The sequence below is a fragment of the Miniopterus natalensis genome, chromosome 2 (assembly GCF_054644295.1).
Source record: "Miniopterus natalensis isolate mMinNat1 chromosome 2, mMinNat1.hap1, whole genome shotgun sequence".
Lineage (NCBI taxonomy): Eukaryota > Metazoa > Chordata > Mammalia > Chiroptera > Miniopteridae > Miniopterus > Miniopterus natalensis.
This window is the reverse complement of record NC_142082.1, coordinates 136949599-136972005: the sequence shown is the minus strand read 5'-3', so window position 1 is coordinate 136972005 and position 22407 is coordinate 136949599. Positions and strand designations below refer to the sequence as shown.

The 22407-nt window shown below is 49.8% G+C and overlaps 1 protein-coding gene and 1 pseudogene across 1 annotated transcript in view; one reads left to right on the top strand and one right to left on the bottom strand.

The window, feature by feature from the left end:
• Positions 1-1800: 1800 nt before the first annotated feature.
• On the bottom strand, positions 1801-2507 carry LOC107546140 (ubiquitin-ribosomal protein eS31 fusion protein-like; annotated as a pseudogene).
• A 3949-nt stretch (positions 2508-6456) lies between these two features.
• The window catches only part of LRP1 (LDL receptor related protein 1), a 78274-nt gene continuing 62323 nt past the window's right edge, over positions 6457-22407 (top strand). The window contains exons 1-6 of the mRNA XM_016224470.2: positions 6457-6765; positions 15400-15522; positions 17912-18049; positions 19734-19853; positions 21261-21389; positions 21510-21773. Of these exons, the coding sequence (XP_016079956.2) occupies positions 6702-6765; positions 15400-15522; positions 17912-18049; positions 19734-19853; positions 21261-21389; positions 21510-21773 (838 nt within the window). The 5' untranslated portion in view covers positions 6457-6701. The remainder of the gene's footprint in view (positions 6766-15399; positions 15523-17911; positions 18050-19733; positions 19854-21260; positions 21390-21509; positions 21774-22407) is intronic.

Here is a 22407-nt window from a genome sequence, read left to right as displayed (position 1 = left end):
GAGAAATGGAGAGCGAGAGAAACATCGATGTGAGAGAAACATAGATCGGTTACCTCCAGAAGGTGCCCTGACCAGGAATCGAACCTGCAATCTTTTGGTATATGGGAGGATGCTCCATCTAACCAATCCACCCTGCCAGGGCTATTCTTTTTTTCTTAATGATAGACGCCTGGGTTGTAGCCAGTTTTTTACTATTATGAAGAAAATACTATGAACATTCTTCTTCCAATCTTTATGTATATATACAGGGGTAGGCAAAAGCAGGCTTATGGTTGTTCATGTAGAAAAAGACATGCAAGTTATGATAATTACAATAGTTTTATTAACTCTGTTTTGCGTACTCACAACTGTAAACCTACTTTTGCCCTCACCTGTACATTTTAATTTCTCTTGAATAACTAAGAGTATAATTGCTGGTTCATAGGGAAGATATATGCTTAGTTTTATAAGGAACTGCTATATATTGTTCCAAATAGTATATTTTACATTCCCAACACTGTATAAGAGTTCCAGTAGCTGTACATTCTTACTAACATTTGGTATTGTCAGTTATTTAAAGTTTAACCATTTTGGTGAGTTGGAGAATTATCTCATTGTGGTTTAACTTGCATATTCTTGATGGCTAAAGATATTGAATACTTTTCATGGGCTTATTGGCCATTTATATATGTTATTTTGTGAAGTATCTGCTCATATCTTTTGTCCATTTTTTTATTAAATTGGATTGTTTTTTTTATTGCCATGTTATAGGAAATTTATATATATATAAAATACCAGTCTTTTGTCAGATCAGTATTTTGCTTACCTTTTTGGCTTTATTTTCTTAACGGTGTCTTTTGATGAGCAAAAGTTTTAAGTTTTAATGTTTCTTTTATGAATTTTTTTCTTTTATGATTATTGCTTTCTATGACTTAAGAAAGTTTTGCCTACCTCCAAGTCATGAAGATATTTTGTTTTCACTTAAAAGCTTTATGATGCTAGCTTTTATAGCTTAGATCTATGATCCATTTTGAATTAATTTTTGCATATGGTGTGAGGTAGGGGTTAAGGTTCACTTATTTCTCCTAGATGGCTATTCAGTTGTTTCAGCACCATTTGTTGAAAAGACATTCCTTTCTCCAGTGTATTGCTTTGACACCTTTGTCAAAAATCAAGTTACCTTTAAGTGTGAGTCTATTTCTGATCCTCTGTTTGGTTCCATGGATGTCGATACTTATGCCAATACCACACTGTCTTGATTACTGTAGCTTATAAGTCTTTTTTCCTTTTTTTAAATTAAACTTATTGGGATGACAATGATTAACATGAACATATAGGTTTCAGGTGTGGGTTAAGTCTTGAAGTTAAGTGAAGTGTAAGTCCTCCAGTTTTTCTTAGCATTGGGATTTTAAAAGCTCCCCAGGAGCCTAATGTGCAGCCCAAACTTGAGAACTTTGAGACCATTCTAATGTGAGCCAAAGTTTCCAGACCCAGCTTTCTCTGCCCCTATCCTCTAGGGCAACATGATAAACCAATTAGTAAACTTGATCCTACCTCCTTTGTCTGGAATCCTCTTCCTCTCCAGCTTTATGGCTGATGCATTAAGGACTTCATCAATTTTTCACCTGGCTCCCCACTACTTCTAGGAAAAAAAGTCTAACTCCTTAGTGTGGCTAAAATCGCCCTTTGTAATAAGGCTCCCTAATTCTTCATCAATTACCCTCCCCAATAAGTACCTTAAACTTCAGTCATATTAGTTGTTCCTCAAATGTTTTTTTTTAAGAAAATGTTAGTTGATGTCTTTTTATAACCCATATACAATTACTTGTCTCCTGGTTTGTTGAAGCAATAGGTCAGAGATTTGCCACAACAATGTCTGTCAAAGTGGCTGGTCATAAAATTCCAGCACCGCGCCCAACCAGGCGTGGCTCAGCGGTTGAGCGTTGACCTAAGATCTAGGCGATCGGGGTTTGATTCCCCGTCAGGGCACATGCCCAGGTTGCGGGCTCGATCCCCAGTCGGGGGTGTGCAGGAGGCAGCCGATTAATGACTCTCTCATCATTGATGTTTCTATCTCTCTCTTTCTCTCCCTCTCCTTTCCTCTCTCTGAAATCAATAAAGATTTTTTTTTTTTTTTTAAATTCCAGCACCTCATTCACCTGAAGGGCACTCCTGACAAAGTCGGCTGATTTTTGCCATCTCATTCACCTTATAGTATTTCAGGGCAGCCAGCTTAAACTTTTCTCTTATGCTCATTCTCCTTGGGAGTGGTGTAAGATTTCTTCCTTTTCTTAGCACCACCATGAAGTCTCAACACAAGATGAAGAGTGGACTCCTTTTGAATATTATGGTCAGACAAAGTACATCCATCTTCCAGTTGCTTGCTAGCAAAGATCAGTCTTTGCTGATCAGGAAGAATTCCTTCCTTATCCTGGATCTTGGCCTTTACATTTTCTGTTGTATCCAAGGGTTCAACCTCGAGAGTGATGGTCTTCCTTCCTCTCAAGGGTTTTCAAGAAAAACTGCATCTTGGTGGTGGTTCCACCAGAGACGGCGGGTCAGAAAACTTCCTCAAGTGTTTTAAACTTCCTCATGCCTCCATGCTTTTGTCCAATAGCCTAAAACACTTTCCTCCTGTCATTTCTTCCTTCTCTTTCAACGTATAGTCTGGTATCATCTACACTGCTGTGCTTTGACCCTGGTTCCCATGGCCATCTGTACTTGCCTTTATCATAGACACTAAGGTACTGTGTAATAACTGTCAGTCTTCTTGTTGCACAACTCCACTAATCTATATGCTTACCGAAGTCTGAGACTATGTGTTTCCATCTCTTGTCCCTAGTGCCCACCAATGTGTTTGGCACATATGAGATACCTAATAAATGTTTATTAAATGTTTGAAAACTGGGCTCCAATCTGCATTGTGATTTGAGGCAAATTTCCTTAATCTCTTTGAGCCTCTATTTCCACATCTACAAACTAGAAATAACACTTATGCCACAAGGTGGCTATATAAGACTCAAGTGAGCTAATCCATGTAAAATCCATTGCTTGACTTGGAACATGGTAAGCACTAAATAAATCTTGGTCTCTTCCCACCTTCCACCAAACCCTTCAGAAACACCCTTCCTATTTACACTTCTTTATCTGACCAGTAGGTGGTGTCAGTCTCTGGTCTGACATTCAATCCCAGAGCAGCCCTCTTAATGCTCCAATCCCAGTGCCTGTTACACTCAGACAAGAAAAGATGTTTAATGATTTGCTGGGAGGTCCAAAAAAATAAGATATCTTCTCCCATACTAACTTCTTTGCCTACTGTCACCATTCTAGGTGTCCTGATTATGGATTGCAGAGAATTCCTCTTTGACTTCCCACTATTTTGGTTATAATTCCAACCCAATGATTTGAAGATGTAAAATGCTTCTTAACAATAGAAGTGGGGGAAAGAGAAGAAGCTGAGGCAGAAAGGGATTTCATAATGAGGGCTATAGGAGACATACGGAGAAGATGCTTACAGTCTCATCCTATTTGAAATGAATTAATTATGATTATCTCTTCCACCAGCACAGGCACCCCTAGTCCTAATACCCGCAGCCTTCCCATCAATCAATCAAGAGCTCCTAACAGTGGGTGGATACAAAGAAATAAAAGACATTCTTGCCCTTAAGGGGTTTATGGTCTGGTGGTAGACCTAGACCTGCAAAATTAAGTGCTAATGTCTAGATACTGAGGCTGTCTTGAGTGCAAGTTTGAAACAGAAGAGTGGGCAGAGGGAGAATAATAGGAGAGCTTTTCTGAGGAAGGTAGGGAGGAACTGAGAGAACAGTATAATTAAAGGCTCAGGTAGAAATATGCATTCTCTCATCTTATAGAGACACTCTCAGCAGTTCACATAGTAGAAATAACCTGTGCCCAGCATCCCCAGTAGATTGTGGAGAACCCAAGCAAGGAGATTCCAAGTAGCCAATATAAAAAGAGGGCTAGATGTGTGTGTGTAATGTGGGAAAGGGTCAAGATAAGTTAATTGCAAAAAGCAAGTTACAGAATAGTATACATTGTATGAGTTTATTTGTGGTTTTAAATGATGTTTGTGTATATTTGTTTATCTTTTTTTCTTTTTAACCTCCTGGAAGGAGACCTGTGGAACTCTCAGTAGTGGTTACTCTGAGGGTCAGACTGAAGAATGGGAGTGTGGAGAGCAGCAAGTTTACTTTTCACCTTGTGCCTTCCTATACTCTGAGTTTTTAATCACTAATTGTTACCATTTTATAAGATAAAGTTAAAAATAAATACACATTCACATGCATGAGCTAGTAGGGGTTGGGAGGTAGCAAATAAGAAGTATTGACATGTTGGTTGAGGCCAGACTTTGGAAATCCATGGCTGGGAGAGGAGTTCATATTTGATTTAGTTATCTATAACACCCAATAGAGCTCTGCTAGCCAGGAAGAGACTAAACAGGGAAAGCAGATTTAGAAAGACTCACCTTTGTAAGATAGCTAGCAGGGAATGAGACTTCCCCCTCACAAGCTACATATGGTCACTCCATCTAGCTTTTCCCTTTCAAAGATGCCTGAAATCTGTTTCAATCTGATTTCACTTGGGCCATAATATTGGGAGAGGGTCCTGGGAGAGGAAGGAACCTAGTAGGCATTCATTAAAAACATTTAGTGAATCCCTGCTTGTGCCTGTCACTGTGTTTGCCCTTAGGGCTGCATAATAGGATAAGATCCCACGGCTATGTGAAAAAAACTGGCAGTGGAAAAGGAGGAAATTTGAGCTTTATTTCAAAGGAAAAAATGACAGACCTTGAGCATAGGCTTGCAAGATTAGACATAATTGGCAAAGAGTCTGAGATTTCTAGCCTGGAAGACTAAAGGTAGGTGGCCTTGGCCTGGAGCACACCGAGCCCAGAGGGAGCTCTGGTTTGGGGGAAAGGTCTAGTTCCCTCTGGATTCCTCTGTTGCCATGAACGGACAAGTTCTCAGTGCTGCTCTGCTTTCTATCAGGGACAGACTGGGGGACTTAGAATCCTTCCTTGACTAGAATTTTAAAAGGGAGAAGCCTGGTGCAACTCTCACCTCTAACGTCAATTTCTGGCAGCCAAAGTCGCCTGCTGTCTCCCTGAACTCTGACTTCCAGACACCAGAAAGTCAGACCCCCAGAAAGTTAAAACACCCAGAAGGGGGCAGTGGCCAGAAGCACATTCACCGAGCTTTGGAAACCATCCGGCGCCTTCTGGACTCGAAGTAGCATTCCCGCACCGGCTCAGGGCCGGGACAAAGGTCCGGCACTCTGCAGACGGCTCCTAGAACTCGAGTCCAGAGTCCCTCATCTTATTCCAAATCCCTGTTGCTCGGAATCAAAAACCCCGACTTGGTGGGAAGCCAGTCAGAAGGTATAAAAAAACAAAACACCAAACAAAAAAATAAATGAGTCCCGACCTCTTGGGGTGAAGGGGGCGGCCCCACCCGCCGGTGACTCACCTCCCTCCAAACCAGAGCCTGCCCCTCCCGCGCCCGGTGCCAGGCGAGCAGGGCGGGGCGGGTACTAAGGTGGGCTCCTACCCCAAGCCCTAGGAGGGCCGACAAGCTCCGGCGTGTCCCCGCGGGTGTCCCTGTTTACTCCGAGCCCCGGAGCGAGGTGGGGGCGGGCCCTCGCGGCCCCTCCTCCACCCCGTCCCCCGCCGCCGCAGGCCCCAGTCCCAGTCCCAGTCTTACAAAGTGTTCGAATCAAAGCTCAGCCTTTTTCCTGAATCTTCCCCGCGGACTGGCGGCCTCTGCCCCCACCCCAGACAGGCGAGGCACAGTCAGGGTACCTCTAGGAAATGAGGCCTCGGCCCAGACCCCTAGGTCTGGGATCCCCAGACCCGGCCTGAAATCCTCGGGCATGACACCGAGTTTCAAAGAGAAGTCGCTCCGCTGTCCTCGCCCACTGCCCAAGCACCCCTGTTCCTTCAGCAGTTTGCAGCGAGGGAGGGAAAGGCCCAGTCAGGGGAGAGGACGCTCCCGGTCCCAAACGAGCTACCGAGGCCACGGGACCCCCACTCTCGAGCCGCTGGTCAGAGCCACAAATCTCGTAGCTGCCCTGACTCCCCCTCCCCAGGGCAGCGTGCCAAATGAGCGCATGCGCACTCACAGGACTGCCGCGTAGCTCATTCCCCCCCCCCTTTTTCTTTCCCCGCCCCTTCTCTCCCTCCCTCCTCTACCCTTCCCCTCCCTCTCTCCCCCTCAGCCCGCCCCGCGGCACCTCAGTCCCGGGAACAGTGGTGCGAGCTCCAGGCCCGGGCACTGAGGAGGCGGAAACGAGGGGAGCCCCCAGAGCTGCATCAGGCCTCTTCCAAGGGCTCCCCAACCCGGTCCACGCCCCCACCCCCCTACCCCGCCTCCTCCCAATTGTGCATTTTTGCAGCCGGAGGCGGCTCGGAGATGGGGCTGTGAGCTGCGCTCAGGGAGGGGGAAAGAGGAGCGGAGAGAAAAGCGGGGGGGGGGGGTGAAGGGTTTGGATTTGGGGGCAGGGGGCGTACCCTCTTCAGCAGACCCTCCACAAGGGGCTCCGAACTCTGCCTCTTCACCCACGCCCCTGGTGCAAGCTGCTGAAGGATAGGATAAGAATAGAGGAGGAAAGGAGGAAAAAGGGGTACCCCCCAATTGGGGGGGGTGCAAAGGGGAGAAGTCGCAGGACCAGAGAGTAGGGGGCTGCTGCTCGCATCAGCCCGCACCATGCTGACCCCGCCGCAGCTGCTGCTGCCCTTGCTCTCAGCTCTGGTCGTGGCCGCTGTCGACGGTAAGTGAGATTCCTTGGCCCCCTTGGACCCCTGGGGACACCCACTCCCCAGCCCCCACTCCTGCGTTTGGATGGGGAAGGGAGACGCGGGAGGGGGTGCCTTTTGTTATCACAGTCCAGCTGACACAGCAGCGTCCCGACTGGGGGTGGGGATGGGGGTCCAATTCGGAGGATGTGGCCCTGGGCAAATGATGCTTCCGTGGGGGCCCCCAGCCAAAACAAAGACCAGAGGCCTCGGAAGGGAGAAGAGGGTTCCCCCTTTTTCTGATCCCGGGATCCAGAGGCCTTGTCTTCCTATCTCTGGTTGGGGAGGGCCTCGGCTTCCCATGCATCCTCCACCCCTCCGCCCGCATCTGAATTGTGAAGGAATCTGGATTTGCAATGTAGGGCTGCAAATGGGGGGCGGGGGGCTTTCGCAGTGGCCTCTGAATGTGGAAGGGGGAGCCAGGTCAAGAGTGCCCCGCTGAGCAGAGGGCAGCCAGGCCGGAGAGATGGCTGTGGGTGGAAAGGGAGGCCACGGAGAGGGCCCCCTGCTTGGGTGTGGAATCTGGGCCTGGGAGACCAGGCTTGGAGGCCTGGGTCCAGGATCCAGCCGGCTGCCTGCCTGGGTTCCGAAGTGAGCGCTTCCCCCTCTCAGGCCTCAGTCAGTAGCCTCGATAGGGCTGTACTGGGGGGCGGAGGAGAATCAGGAGATGCTATGTGACTTTGAATTTTCCTTCTTAATTCCTGGGAGCTTTGAAATGAAAAGACGTCAGATGTCATGGTTGGGTAAGGGGACTTGAGAATGGCCTGGAATGCTGAGGTGGGAGGTTGCAAGAAGGCTTCATTCTCTCCGACTTCTGGCTTGATCACAGTTTGGACTGGAAGGAGAGTTGGAGGTTGGATGGGGGTTATGGCTATACTCCCACCCCCCAGTTCCCTGATCCTTTGGTAAATGTGTTTATTTCTCTCCACCGTTTTCCCTGCTCCTCCCATACACACACACTTTGAATACTACAGTTGGGTCTGAGCTAGAACTGTGTCCTTTTGGGGAAGTGGGGTGCCCCCTCCCCTTTTATGTCAGCTATTTTTTTTCTCTTACTTGTGAGTCACTGGTTCAAGTGTTGCCCAAGCCAGGAGCGGGGGTCATGGGGTTGGGCTGGGCCCCTGACTTGAGAAGGGTTGGGATCTCACTGCTTCCTGTCATTTCACTCCTGTCATCCTGGAAAAAAATGGGCCTAATACCATCATGCACCCCTCCTCCATCTTCTAAATTTTGCTAGGCTGGGACTGGGAAAATTTTTCTCTGAAACCAGATTATCTTTCCTTCTCTGCCCTTACCCCCAAATTGCTTCAGTTGAGAGAGGGAAGTTAAGGAGTGAGCAAGTAGCTGTGCCCAGAAAAAACAGTATATTCAGTGGCCCTCATTATTTTGTTTTGGGGACTGTCTGCTTTCCCCCACCTCAATTATCTGCTTAAAAGGAGTAAAGAGGATCTGTCCTGAATATCCTCCTGACCAGCCCTCACAGCCAACCCTTGCTCATGACTTTCTTTCTTATGCATGCTCTTTCCTCTTGTTATCAGCCTTGTGAGGTGGGAAGGGAAACTGAGGCAGAGAGGTTTAGATATAACAGCTTCTGAGAAGGATAGGAAAAAAATTGAGAAAGAGATCATCAGGAGCCCCATGCTGGACTTAGAAGCAAGGGGTTGGTCTCTGGAGAACAGAAAATTTTCCCAGCCCAGCCAGGAATGGCACAGGTAGTGTCACCCCCAGGGTCCTAAAGTGGCTCTATGTGCCACACCAAGTTGGTTGGTAGTGAGTGGAAGATGGAGACTAGATATGTTCTCCTTAATGCCTCCCTCCCCTTTCTTAAAATTTTCACTCAGTCCTTAGCTATAACCCCAGCTCAAACCAAACTGTATCCAAAGTCCCAGGGAAAGGACCCCTCCCCAAACACACATTGCTGTTCTTACCTTGGGATTGGGAATATGAATCATGTGTCCCACCCACTCTGGGTCAGAAAGGGGAATTCCACAGGTCTGTATGGCCAGCGCTATCCAGGCAGCCTAAGGGATTCCCTTATCCCTACCCCTGCCTTCATGCCCCAAGCCCACAGACATAGAACTTCCTTCTTCATGTTTGAGAGATGGAAGCCTCCTGGCCCCAGCTTACCTGACTTAGTGTCTAACCTTCCTGCTGCTCTCACAGGCTTTGCTGCTCTTCTAACAGGGGAGCAGCCCTGGGGGTCTTCCCCGCCTCTTCTGCCTTCTCTGCTATGCCTGAACTTACCCCAAGGTCCCTTTTTCTTTGGGGAGCAATGTCACTCCTTGCTAGTAAACAGAATTGAGTGTACTTGCTATGAGGAAGATGGGGAAACAGATGGGGTGGGGAATGGGAAGAAGGGTTATCGAGGATCCTGCTGAGATGAAGAACATTTTGTAGTGGGCAAGGCTGCCCCAGGCAGATCTGGCTCAGGGAGGAGGCTGATTGCTTTCCTCTCTCCTACCCCTCTCCACACACTGCCTTGAGCCAGTGTATTACCAGTTATCAGACAAGCTGGACAGATGAAGTGAGTTATGAAGCTGAGGTGTTTGCCTCCTGGCTCTCTGAGAGAAGGTTGCAAACTCCTTTCTCCCTTGGTCAGACCCAGTTCCTTGAACATCTCCCCTTAGCCTCATCTTTCAAAGTAGACATGTAGGACAAAGTAGAGACATAGAGGACATTGATTATGGGATTGGGGGAATATTTTGTTGTTTGAGGCTGCTTCACAAGACTTCCTTTCCTTCTATTCTTGTTCCCCCTTCCTCCATTTTCTCCATAGTTTTTTGTTCCCAATCACTTCCCCATCACTGGGCCTCCTAAGGATGTCTGTCAGTCAAGGCCCTGGCCAGAGTCAGATCTTGTCCAAATTCCCCAATTCTTCAAAACTCCTTCCTCACCTTTGGGATCCCTTCCTTACCCAAGTCTAACTTTCCTTCCTCCTGCTGCAGTCTCCGCCTTGCACATCAAAACCCCAAGCTCAGAGCTCAGTCTCTTTTCAGTCCCCACCCCCACCCCACCCTAGCTTTATGGGCTCACCAGCCTTCAAGTCCCCCAGCTCTGGATGGTGGTGGGGAGGGCTTATCGCCCAGTTGAGTAGGACCACGCAAGGATCGCTGACCTGGTGGAGCTAACTGTGTGGGGTGTAAGTATTTGGAGAACCTAGACCCACCCCTCTGTGTTCAGTCCCAGATTTCAGCCTGGTTAGCAGGATCCTGCATTGTTTGGAGAAGGAAGCAGTTGGCTCTGGAGTGCTTCCCGTGCAGTGGCCCCAGGCACCAGTGTAAAACTTCCCTGGGAGAGAGGTGAGGGATGGTGCAGGAGAAGCATTTGTCCTTCTTGATCCTCCTGGGGAGATAAGAGCCTCCCCAGGCCTTGGCTTCCCTGGTTGAAGAGCCCTGTCTTCCTTCCTCCCACCTTCCAGATTCTATGGGAGGCAGTAGCTCCTATCCTGGGTCTCCCTTGGGTCAGACATTTCTAGGGCAGGGACTCTGTCTCCCTAAATCAGGATATATGCTGCCCCCACCCTAATCTGGATTGCAGCGGGGTTGTTACTCTCCATATTCATCCCAAGATAACTGTGTCATTGTCTTGGCAACCTCTGGGCTGAGACTCCATTCTATCTTTTTTGCTTCTTTCTGTCTGTCATTGGTGTGTGGCCTCTTGGCCTTTCAGAAACTCTGTCCCTCATCCTCCTGGTTCATCTCTCTTGTTGCCCATTCTTCATGACATTCTCTGCCTTTTCTCTCTGTCTCTGTCGCTTGCTTTGTCTCTGTCTGTCTGCATCCACCTCCATCCAGGCCTCTTTGTATCCCAAAAGCTACCCCGGAGCAGGCATTTCTCCTGGGCTTTCTCACATGCTCCCTAGCTCCCACCTGGACATTTTGTAGTTAGTCTTCCCCTCCCAGGCCAGACTGGGAATATCCAGTTCGGCAGTGAAAGTTCTCCTCCACTTTCCTTCAAGTTCCTCTCTTTTCCCCCTCCACTAATTTTGGGAATGGATTTTGGAGAGAATGTTTCTGCATGGAGGGAACTTGATACCCTTTGTGGACTGAGTAAGAGGGAGAAAGGAGATATTTCAGAAGGAAGGACGGAGGTTAGACTTCTGGCAGAACTTCCTCATGACCTGAGAACTAGAGAAAGGTGTGGGGAATGGGTCAGGAGCTTAAGGCTGTTACTTTTGCTGAGGATAAGCCGTGTGTGTGTGTGTTGGGGACTAGGCAAGGAGGGCTTATAAAGGCCTGGTGAGAGACATAATGACTTCTGGACACATTGGAAGGGTCTGAATCTTACTTGTGGGGGAAAGGAAAAGATGTTGGGGAAGTCACTTGCCAGGCTAATGTGCTGCTGAGTCAATGTTGACTCAAGAGGTAGGGGGAGACCCTTCCCCTCCCCTGGCAGTCCAAGCCATCCTGTCCGTCTGTCTGTCCAGGCCGCAAAGCAGAGGCCCAGACTCAGGAATGACAAAAATGTGTCTGAGCCTTGCTGAGCTGCGGGAAAGAGCCACCGGGTAACACCCAAAATACATAAAATTCAGTGAAAAGCTCTTGGTTTGGGTTTGGGAGGCCCTTGCAGCCCCACCCCCATATGTTTGAAAGTTTAGATTCCTGCAGGCTCTGCCCCCCACTCCTTGGCCACACCCTGGCTCCTCTATTCCGTTAGATATATCATGTAGTTCCCTTTAGAAAACATCCCTTCACACACAGCCTATCCCTCTCTGCTGTGTCTGCTCTTGAAAAGGGCCTCAAGAGTTTCTTTCATGAATTTCCTGCCTCAGGTCTTCTGGTTCTTTAGGAAGCACCATCTGAAGTCTCACCTCTCTCCCTCTCCCTCACAGCTCCCAAGGGGAGCAAAGAATGGGTCCCCGCCTCTGGAGAAGACTCCTTAGGTCCTGTACTTTCCTCACGCTCTCTTCTCTGGCCAGGCACTCTTATCCTCCTTCCCCTGCTGACCCCCAGGGTCCTAGAATGGGATAGAGGACGATAGCGAAGGCTCAAGCGGGGCACTGGGGTCCCTGTTGTGTCCAGACGCACACTCAACCCTACACCTCCTGTCCTGGCTCCAGCTTGTGGCCCTGGGGGCCATGGCTGGGCCGAGTGCCTGGATTTGAGGGGGGGCAGGGGTGTTGGCCAGAGTTAGCATGGCGGTCACATTCATCTCCAGGCAAAGCTGAGAACAGACGGCCCCTGTGTCCTGGTGTTCTCTCTGCAACCTCGCTTGCTCTCCTTCCTTTTTAGTCTTCTCCTTCATCTCCCTCCTCTCTTTTCCCTCTTGTGTCCTGTTCTTGTCCCTCTCCTCTCTTCCCTTCCTCTCTGATGAGCCTTGAAGGCCACTACCACCTCCTATGATCCTGCTCTCCACTCCCAGCTTCAGAGGACCAAAATATTCTCCCTGCCATTTCCCTTCCTCAACCTTCTCCATCCCGCTCCATCGTCATGGCCAATGAGGAAACCACCTGTTCAGTTACTAACTGCTGCGTCTCGGTTTCTTCTTCTGTATGATGGGAATTGCAATAGTACCCACCTCACAGGGTTGTGAGGATCTAAATGAGTTAATACACTTTCAGATCAGTGGCTGACTCATAGTGGCCATGTTGTAAAGTGTTAGCTCATATCAAGAAGCCCCAATTCTCACCAAGGGCAGGAGGCAGCAGAGGCCAGTAGTTGATCCTAAATTTAAGGCTGAATTTAGGGCAGTGTTGTTTCCTCATCTAGCCTGCAGGCCACAGGGGTGGGTATTCTGGGTGCTGGTATCAAATGCAGAAGGCTCAGCAGAGGGGAGTGGGGTTGGCTGGAGGCTCTAAGCAGATTACCAGCTTCCTACCCCACCCCCACTACAACTCCCTCCCACCTCAGAGTGGGGCTTCTCTTGGCTGTGTAGACTGCCCCAAAGTAGGTTATTTGTTTCTTTCCTCCCCTCTCCTCCTGATGGAAATCAAAGACAGGCCTCAAACTCCAAATTCCTGGGACTTTCTCCACCATCCCTGACAGGAAGGAAGTTCTTTCACTTATCTCTCCATGATCCTTATGCTGCCCTTCTTCTTGGGAGATGTGCACCCCCAAGTCCCTCTGCCCCTGGGCTTGAAGAGATGCTTATGTGGGATAGGGGGCCCTGAGGGCTCCTCTTCTTTCACTTCCCCATCCCCCACTCCCCTCCCTCTGCAAGAGCACATCTGGTTTGTGAATCTCTCTCATTCCAGCTTTTGGAGTTTGCCAGCTGCTGTTTCCTCTGTCGAGTTCAGGCCAAAAATGGGGGTGGGGGACAGCAGGGGGGACAAAGTAAGGGCCAAAGGAGGGAGGATAGTGGCTGAGATGCAGAGTGGAGGGAAGTTTGGAGTGACCATCCAGTGACCTCAGACCAAGTCTGTGAGTTCTGGCCCAGGAGGCGTGGGGGTGTGGACGAAGTCCAGGTGGGGGGGCTTGGGGGGCATGGGGGCCATTTCTGTGCTCCAAACAGCCCATCTGCCTCTGAGTTCCATTTAGCCCCTTATGCCCCCCCAGACAGTCTCCGTTGGCCAGGGGAAGAGGACTGTTCTCCGGCATGCTAACTAGGCTGGCGGGCTGTTTCCCCGGGAAGACCTCACAGCTGGCCCAGTGGGGCAATGAACTCAGCATTATCCACCTCCTCAAGGGGCCTTTATTCCCAGCTCAGGGTGGGGGGTAAGGGAGGGGGACTGGGGGGGGCGGCCTGGCCCTGCCATCCTTGATGAGTTTCCTGAACCCGGCTCTCATCCTGGCCAGGGGCCTGAGTGTAGTCCCCTCTGCCAGAGATCGAGGTTAGGGAGGGAGGACATCTTCTCCATGTGGCCCCTTTCAGACTCTGTCCCTCCTGGCAAGCCCTGACATACTTTACATATACTCCGTCCCAGTCCTGAGCTCACTCTGCCCTGCTTGCGAGGTAGTGGTGTACAGCTGCCTTCCCAGGGGACTGAGGCTCCTGAGGGGGCATTTTGCTCCTCCTTGGCACTCCATTGCCTAGTGCAGTGCCTGGCACAGTGCTGGTCTACAGTGCATGCCAGCTGAATAGAAATGGAATTGACACAGGCCAAGGAAAAGGCGATGAAGAGCTGGAAGACTGGGAACCCAGCCCTAGGTGAGGGTGAAGGACAGGGGAGGACATGGTGGTGGGGTTGGGAGGAACAGCTCCTGAGCGTCTCTCAGTGGGAATGGGGAGATTAGTATAGATTGCACTGGTTGAAAGCTTGGAGTCAACTCAAAACTGAGTGAGCCCTGGTTTTGTCATTTGCCTATTATGTGACCCCACCCTCTCTGAGACTCTGTTTCCTCATCTATAAAATGGTGGTATTAGTAGTACCTACTTTGTCATATTGTGGAGAGGATTAAATAAGATGATACATGGAAAGAACTGGTTTACCACAATTCCCGGCACATATTGAGCCCACAATAAGAGTTAGTGTTACCTTCTTAATTTCTCCTAGAGAATGAGGTAAGAGAATGGTGTGGAGCAGAAGGAGGCTGGTGGGGCTGAAGGGACAGGGCAAAGAGGTCCTGGATATAGTAACTTCACCGGTTAGCTGGACTGCAATAAGCTGCCACAGGTCACCTCAGCAATCTCCCTGCCTCGGCTTTCCAACTCCATTATTCTGAGCAATCTTTTTTTTTTTAAATCTTCACCCGAGGATATTTTTTCCATTGCTTTCCAGAGAGAGTGGAAGGGTGGGAGGGAGGGAAGAGGGGAGAGAGCAAGCGAGAAACATCCATGTGAGATGAAACATCTCGAAAGAGCCCCAGGCAGGGCTGGGGAATGAGCCTACAACCGAGGTACGTGCCTTTGACCAGGAATTGAACCCTCGACCCTTGGGTCCAAGGCCCGATGCTCTAACCATTGAACAAACCACCCAGGGCAATCCTAAGCAATATTTAGGTGCCTCTTACCTCTGAGGACATATGCTGAAAGTCCTCCCTGAGGTCTAACCACAAGGGAGGCTATATCTTTAGAGAATAGAGGTGGAGGTGGGGCTCTCTGCCCTGCCCTGCCCTGCCCTGCCCAGTCATGACCTCCAGTACCTCCGCTGATACCCTCTCCAAGCTACCAGTGTACTGAGGGCACCCCCTTTACACACTTCCCGTCTGGGGGGCCTGGTGGTTAGTTAAGAGTTGGAGATCAGTAGGGTGATGAGTTCCAAGAACCAGGAGTAAGCCAGAGGGCAGAGGAGCAGAGAGGTTAGGAAAGATCAGCTTTAGGCGTCTAGTGGGAGGGAGAGGAAGATAAGAGAAAACATGTCAATGTCCCGTAAATGCCCCATCCTTCACTCTCAGCCAGCAAAGCCGGAGGTGTTGATACGTGACCAGAGTAATTGAGACAGCAAGGGCTTTGACCTTGAGGGATGGAGGAGGGGCACTCTACAGGCAGTCTAGGGGGCTGGGTGGGGGTGTATCCTTTCCCTCCCGCCCCCCCCACAGGTACACAGTGTTCCAGAAGTGACACACAGCCTCATCTCCCCGTGCCCCACCTCCCACATGGACTGGCTCAGAGAGTCTGGGCCAAATGGAGACTGATGCTAGTGACAGAGGAGGAGCCAAATGGGGGGCTTTAGGGCCCTAGAGTTGGCTTCCAGCCTTCATTTACACTCTGTTTTCTTTCCTTGCTCCTAGTCCCCAAGACTTGCAGCCCCAAGCAGTTTGCCTGCAAAGACCAGATCACCTGTATCTCAAAGGGCTGGAGGTGTGATGGTGAGAGGGACTGCCCGGATGGATCTGATGAGGCCCCTGAGATCTGTAAGTACTTTTCTGGGTCCCTCCCCAAACCCCTGACTTATCTTTTTCCTTTTGACCCAGGCAGTTTGGAATGAGGACTAGGTGATCCCCAGCTTGGTGTAGACCTTGCTCTATGATTGTTTGTTCATGACACAGCTAAAGCTGTCCTCTTCCCCCTTCAGTGTGCCTGGCAGGGTGACTGTTGTGCTCAGAAATGGCACATCAGATTCCTCCTTCAGCCGCTGCACCCAAGCCTGCCAGAGACTGTGTTCTCTGCACTGACAGCTTTGCTGGAAGGAGAGGGCCCAACCTCCGCTTTCTTTTACTCGTCCCTCTTCTTCCCACCTCAGAGCCGCCTGACCCTTGCTGAGTGCCCACAGGTCAGGCCGGGTCCCCTTTCTGTCCTTAGACTCCCAGGCCAAAGGCCACTAACTTTTGCTCAGTCTCTGTACCAGAAGCCCCACCCCTGTGCGTTTCCCACCACCCCCGCCTTCCCCTGCCCCTAGTAAGTGGTGTAATCAGAGGCAGCTGTTTAAACTGGGAGAAAGGTCCCCACCCAGCCTTTACTTTGCCAGTGGGGGTGGGGGGTGGAGGACTTGCTGGCGGGACCCCAGAGTCCTGGGCAGCTGACAGAGTGCTGGGGTCTCCACCTTCAGCCTCTCCCTTGCTTAGTTAATGTGGGCCAGGGTCTAGGTGCCTGTGAATTCTTTAGGTCTGTCTGTTCTCTTTCCTGGGTTTATCCTGTTCCAGCCCCATCCCCTGTGCTCTCCCCACACCCTTACCCATAATTATCAGGGATAATTTTAAGGCCGGAAAGGGAGCCACCAGTTCTCTCTGCCTCACCCCCATACCCTGCCCTGGAGGAGTGGGGGCCAGGGATATTCTGCAAGTGTTTCTATTGTGGGGTGGTTCAGCCTGGAGCATCTTCTTGTCTGATGCCGCCTTTACGCCCCACATTTCTATCCTGATACTTGGTGTTGAGGATGAAGAAAGCCTTGCAGAGGGGCCGGATCTGGCTCTTTTTATCCATTCTTGCTTTGAAGCAAACCCCACCTTATACACATCCCCACTCTTACTCCCAGACCCATCACACACACAGTCTCTCTTGGGCACTGACTTGCCACCCCCCCTGACATATGCAAAAGCAGATGCCAGCACAGACGTGTTCTTATGGCAACACAGAGTCAACACTCAAACGGGGGATGCAGAAGAACAACCTGCACTCAGACAGATACCTGCCGACACACACACAAACCCAGACTCACTCCCCAAAGAACATAGACAAGCACATACTGAGATCAGAAGCATCAGCACACATAGGGACACACAAATAGACCCTCACTCCTTGCCACACACCGCCCTCACCTGTGCATGCAGACTCCTACCCAGGCACACGGGATAGGTCACACACACAGACACTCTCACTCACACACCCTGTCCAGGTTTGGGAGCCAGTAGGCAGTCTGTGTTCTAGCTCATGGGCTCAACCAGCAAACTAGCCTTCATGGCCTCCTGAGGATTCCCTGAGGAGCTCTATCCCCACCCCAAGCCCATCTTCTTGGGCAATGAAGGAAGTACCAGAGACATCACCAGTGGGCCACCACCTTTGACCCTTCCCAAGTCCTTCTGTCAGGCAGGCTGCTCTGGGGTTGGGGGTCTAAAATAGTGCTTGTCCAATAGAAATATAATGCAAGCCACATAGGCAATTCAAAATTTTCTAATAGCCACATTTAAAAAGGAAAAAAACAACCAAATGAAATTAATTTTAACTTTATTTTATTCAGTGTATCCAAAATTTTATCATATCAGTATAATATTCATGTAAAAGTATTAATGAGATCTTTCACATTCTTTTTTGTGTGTGGAATTGTCTTCAAATTGTGTGTGTATTTTATGCTTACATTTTCAGTTAGTCACAGTTGAAGTGCACAGTAGTGACCTACGGCTGAGGCTACGTATTGGACAGTGCAGTTTTAGAACTGGTCCAATTCTCAGCCCATTCTCTGTGACCCAAGAAGCTATGGGAAGGAGATGCTTGCTCTTTGTTACTTGAGCTTCGCTACCATGGACTCAGTTTTCCTTAGCTCTTTCACTTCTAACCTCTGTCTCCTGAGCGTAGAATGTGGAGGGGTTGGGGTCCATAGGCATGGGACATTTGGAGAGTGGACTCTTGGCTGAAAGCCTAGTTTTCCCCTCAAGCTGGCTGTTCCCAGGTGTGTGACTGCTACTGGGGTTGGTGTAGAAGGGCTCTAAGTGGAAGAGTCTGACTACCCCTGAGGCCCCCTGAGATCTCAAAAATGCAAATGTCTGAAATCCAAGTCTCAGTTCCCCACCTCCTCTCCCAGTGAACAGCTGGCCAAGTAGCCACTGTTACCCGCTTGGTCATGCTAACCTTTCCATCTGTCCCCAGGCCCACAGAGTAAGGCCCAGCGATGTCAGCCAAATGAGCACAATTGCCTGGGCACCGAGCTGTGTATTCTCATGTCCCGCCTCTGCAATGGGGTCCAGGACTGCATGGATGGTTCGGATGAGGGGCCCCACTGCCGAGGTAAGGGCTCCTCTACGTCTCCTATCCCAGGTGGATGCAATGAGTTCTCAGCTGGGCACCTGAGAGGTTTGGAAGCTTGCCATCCTAGGACTGTCTTTGCATTTCCCGTGGAGATAAGGCCTTGTCCTGCAGCCTAAATCCGTGGGCCCTTTGGGCTTGGAGCTTGATCAACAAGCTCCAAGTACGGGTTCTGGCCTGGGCACTTCTCTCTGTGCTTGGAGGTCACTACCCCTCTCCAGACCCCAGTTTTACACCTATAAAATGAAAGTTTTACACTAGATCAGTTTTTTCATACTCTTTTTTGGTAAATAGTGGGATCCTTTCTCCAAATTGTTTCTTACATTAAACATGAGTATGAACAGAGAAGAGCAGATGCTGCGATTAAAGCTGGGGCTGGAGGTCTGGAGTTTTGCTTGTCTGCTTCCCCGGCCTATGGGAAGAGACACATCTGGTTGCTGTTCACTCAGGGCAGGGAGCAAGGGAGTTTGTGAAAGATTTTTATTCTCTCCTTTCATTGATTTTGCATGTTCTTGTCTGAAGCTCCTGGGATGGGATGCAGAGTGTGGGCACAGGGATTGACTTCAATTACCACGCACATCCCATCTTATCAGATGGTGCATGTTCAAGTTTGCTTCCTTTTGAATACCTCAAATACCTTTTCACCTTCAAAAACAACAAAGAACCTCAAAAATCTAGGGTTTGAACTTCCTTCTCTGATATTACAGAAGTTGGTTCTCCTCATACTCCCACCTCTCATATCCAGAAGATAAATTCTTTTCTAGATTTTCTGGAATAAACAGTACTTACCTCTCTACAGTGGAAGGCTGGACAGGTAGCACATTTGGACTCTCGGGTGGAGGTGGGGAGGAAAAGGAATAACTGGGGTCTCGTCCCCCATCCCAGCTCTGCCTGGCAGGCTTAGTGCTTCTGAATGTCTTAGCATCTGGGGCAGCTCTCACTCCTAGGTGGGGGTGTGAGGCAGCTGGACAAAGGGGTCTTTGTGGCCAGGCCTCCTGGCCCCACGCAAGGCCATTAATTGGGTCGCTGGGTTAGGGGGGGCAGCTGCTCCCACCTCTCCCCCCTCCTGTCTCGTTCCCTTCTGTCCCCCCTGTGGAAGTGGGTCAGTGGCAGGAGAAAGATTAGAGAAGGATCCTGAGGGAGCCAATCTTGCTCCTCCTGCTGTCCTCCACCTGGACTTCACTTAGGCTTCTCTCACAGGCCTCTAGGGCTCAAGGGATAGGTGCTTCCAAGCTGGGATCCTGTGGGGAAAGACTCGGTTCCATGCCCAGTCTTCACCCTCAGCCCTGGAGCTGACATCGCAGTCCCCAAGCAGTGCAAATACGAGACACATGAAGGGGATAAGACTCATTGTCCACATTCCCTTTAGCCCAACAAACTACCACACCTCTTTCCATGGGACAGAGGGAGGCCAGAGCAGCCAGAGCAGGGAGATAGTTCTAAGCCATAATTCGTTATGTGACCTTGGGCCTGTCTTATATCCTCTCTGGGTCTCAGTTTCCCCACTTGCAAAATATGGTAGATGCTTCCTAAGCCCCTTTCATCTCCAACACTACAGGCCTTAAATGTGGTTTCTGAAGGGTTGATGGGGCCTGGGTGAAGGTTACAGTCTGGGGGTGGCTGCCAGGTTTGAGGGCCTGAGTGTGTGTCTCCTGCCCTCTCACAGAGCTCCTAAGCAACTGTTCTCAGCTGGGCTGCCAGCACCACTGTGTCCCCACACTCAACGGGCCCACCTGCTACTGCAACAACAGCTTTCAGCTGCAGGCAGATGGCAAGACCTGCAAAGGTAAGTGAGTGCAAGTGCTTGTGTGCTGGTGAGGGGAAGAGGGAGACAGGGCCAGCAGGCCTGGCTGGGGTAAGAGAAAATTAGATGGAAGGTGCCAGGTAGGAGGTGTGGCTACACACCCTATATATAGCCTCAGGGCATGATTGTGAGCCCACTTGCTTCCATCAGACTTTTAAAAATTCACCCTAAAATTATATAGGTCATGTGTGCGTTTTCTTGTAAAAAAAATTAAAGCGCTACAGATAAAACTATAGTCTACTTTGACAAATCCTCTTCACTTCTGATCCCTTTCCCATCTTTCTGGAGGTCAGCTCTATTATCAGTTTGCTATCTCTTATTCCAGGGCTTTCTCTGTACATCTGTGTGTATGTATTCATAGAAAATCTCGGTGAAACTGCTGTTATGTGCATGTGCTCTTTTTTACATAAAAATTGTCGTGTACATGTCTCTTTTTAGTTTTTTTATATAAAATATATTTTTATTGATTTCAGAGGAAGAGAGAGGGAGAGAAATAGAAACATCAATGATGGAGAGTCATTGATCGGCTGCCTCCTGCACGCCCCCTGCCGGGGATCTAGCCCACAGCTCAGGCATGTGCCCTAATAGAGAATCGAACCAAGATCTCCTGGATCATAGGTTGATGCTCAACCCCTGAGCCACGCCAGCTGGGCTGTTTTCAGTTTTTTTACTTAGTGTGTTCTAGAGACTTTTCCATGTTAATATGTAGAGCTCTACCTCACTCTTTTAAAAGCCACTGTGATGTATGACTGTTACCACAGTTTACTTGGCCATCGCCCTATTGATGAGTAAAATGTTCCCAATTTCTCTCTGTTACAAACAATGCAAACTTTTCTGTTTTAAATTTGCCTCCCCTGAGCCTTTGCACAAATGCCACCTTCTCAGCGAGGCCATCCCTGGCCGCTCTAAAATCACACCCGAACCGCCTGCATTCTCTTTCCCCTTTCTCTGCTTAATATTTTTCCATAGCGCCAGTCACTTTCCAATGCACTAGCACCTCAGACAATAGAATGTATTATTTTTTGTATTTATTATCATAATAGTATTTCATTTATCATCAGAATTTAAGTTTTATGAGGGCAGCAGTTTGAATTTATTTTATTCACTAATGTATCTCCAGAACCTAGGACAGTACTGGCACTTTAGTAGGTACTGAAGAAATATTTTCTGAATGAATGGATGATGTGCACTATGTAGCTATTTCTCTAGGGTAGATTCCAAGTCTGGACTTGCTGGGTGAGTTTGCACATTTCTTGTTGTAATATTCTGCCAAATTGTCCTCCAAAGTAGCTGTAGGGATGGACATATGCAGTGGTAGTGTCTGAGGGCACACACTCCCTGCTTGCATCACACTGGAAATGACCATATCTTTGCTTTTCCCCCTGGCAGACTTTGATGAGTGCTCGGTGTACGGCACCTGCAGCCAGCTCTGCACCAACACAGATGGCTCCTTCATGTGCGGGTGTGTGGAAGGTTACCTGTTGCAGCCAGACAACCGCTCCTGCAAGGCTAAGAATGGTGGGTGGGGTCACATGTGGCCACAATGCTAGGTGCCCTCAGTGTTGTTCCCTGGTGGAAAATGGCCTGTGAGGTCCTAGGATCCCTTGCTGCATTGACCCTCCTCTCCTCCATCTACAGAGCCGGTAGACCGGCCCCCTGTGCTGCTGATTGCCAACTCTCAAAACATCCTGGCCACGTACCTGAGTGGGGCCCAGGTGTCTACCATCACACCCACCAGCACACGGCAGACCACAGCCATGGACTTCAGCTACGCCAATGAGACTGTGTGCTGGGTGCACGTTGGGGACAGTGCTGCCCAAACGCAGCTCAAGTGTGCCCGCATGCCTGGCCTGAAGGGCTTCGTGGATGAGCACACCATAAACATCTCCCTCAGCCTCCACCGTGAGTTGCCTGCTTCCAGCTTGGAGGGTACAGGAGGGCAGGGGTGGTGGAGCCTGGCTGAGACAAAGGCAGATGGTTAGATAGGATGACCCCTGTCAGGCACTGGAGACTAAACAAGAAGCCCCTGTCGGAGGCCGGGGCAGGGGCTGCACATGCTGAAGCCTGTTTGGGGCAGGGGCAGAGTCAGGCTGTGCTTTCCTGGCTCAGATCTGAGAAGGCCTCAAAGGAGGAATGACTGGTCAATCTCCAGAGACCAGGGGCTGTCCCTCCTCAGGGAGAGGAGTGTTGATTAGATCTCCAGGGGCTTTCCCTCGAAATGGGAGCCAGGGCAAGGTCAAGAGGGGCTAAGGCCTGGGGAACCTTGTTGAGTTGTGGCAAAGCAACCAGGGCCTGGTTGGATCTGTCTTCATGCCCCATTGTTTCCCTTGGGGATGTGGCCAGAATAGACCCCCTGCTACAGCATGGGTGTGAGGTCCTGGGGCTGTTTCTAGAGGACTTTGTGTCAGTGGATGAGACCAGAGGAGGAGCAGTGAGTCATGGGACAACCTGAGTGTTTTAGGATACCCTGGATGTTCCATTAGTGATCCCTCCCTTGGCTGTCTTCGGGGTAGAAGAAGGGGTGTCACTGGGGGTG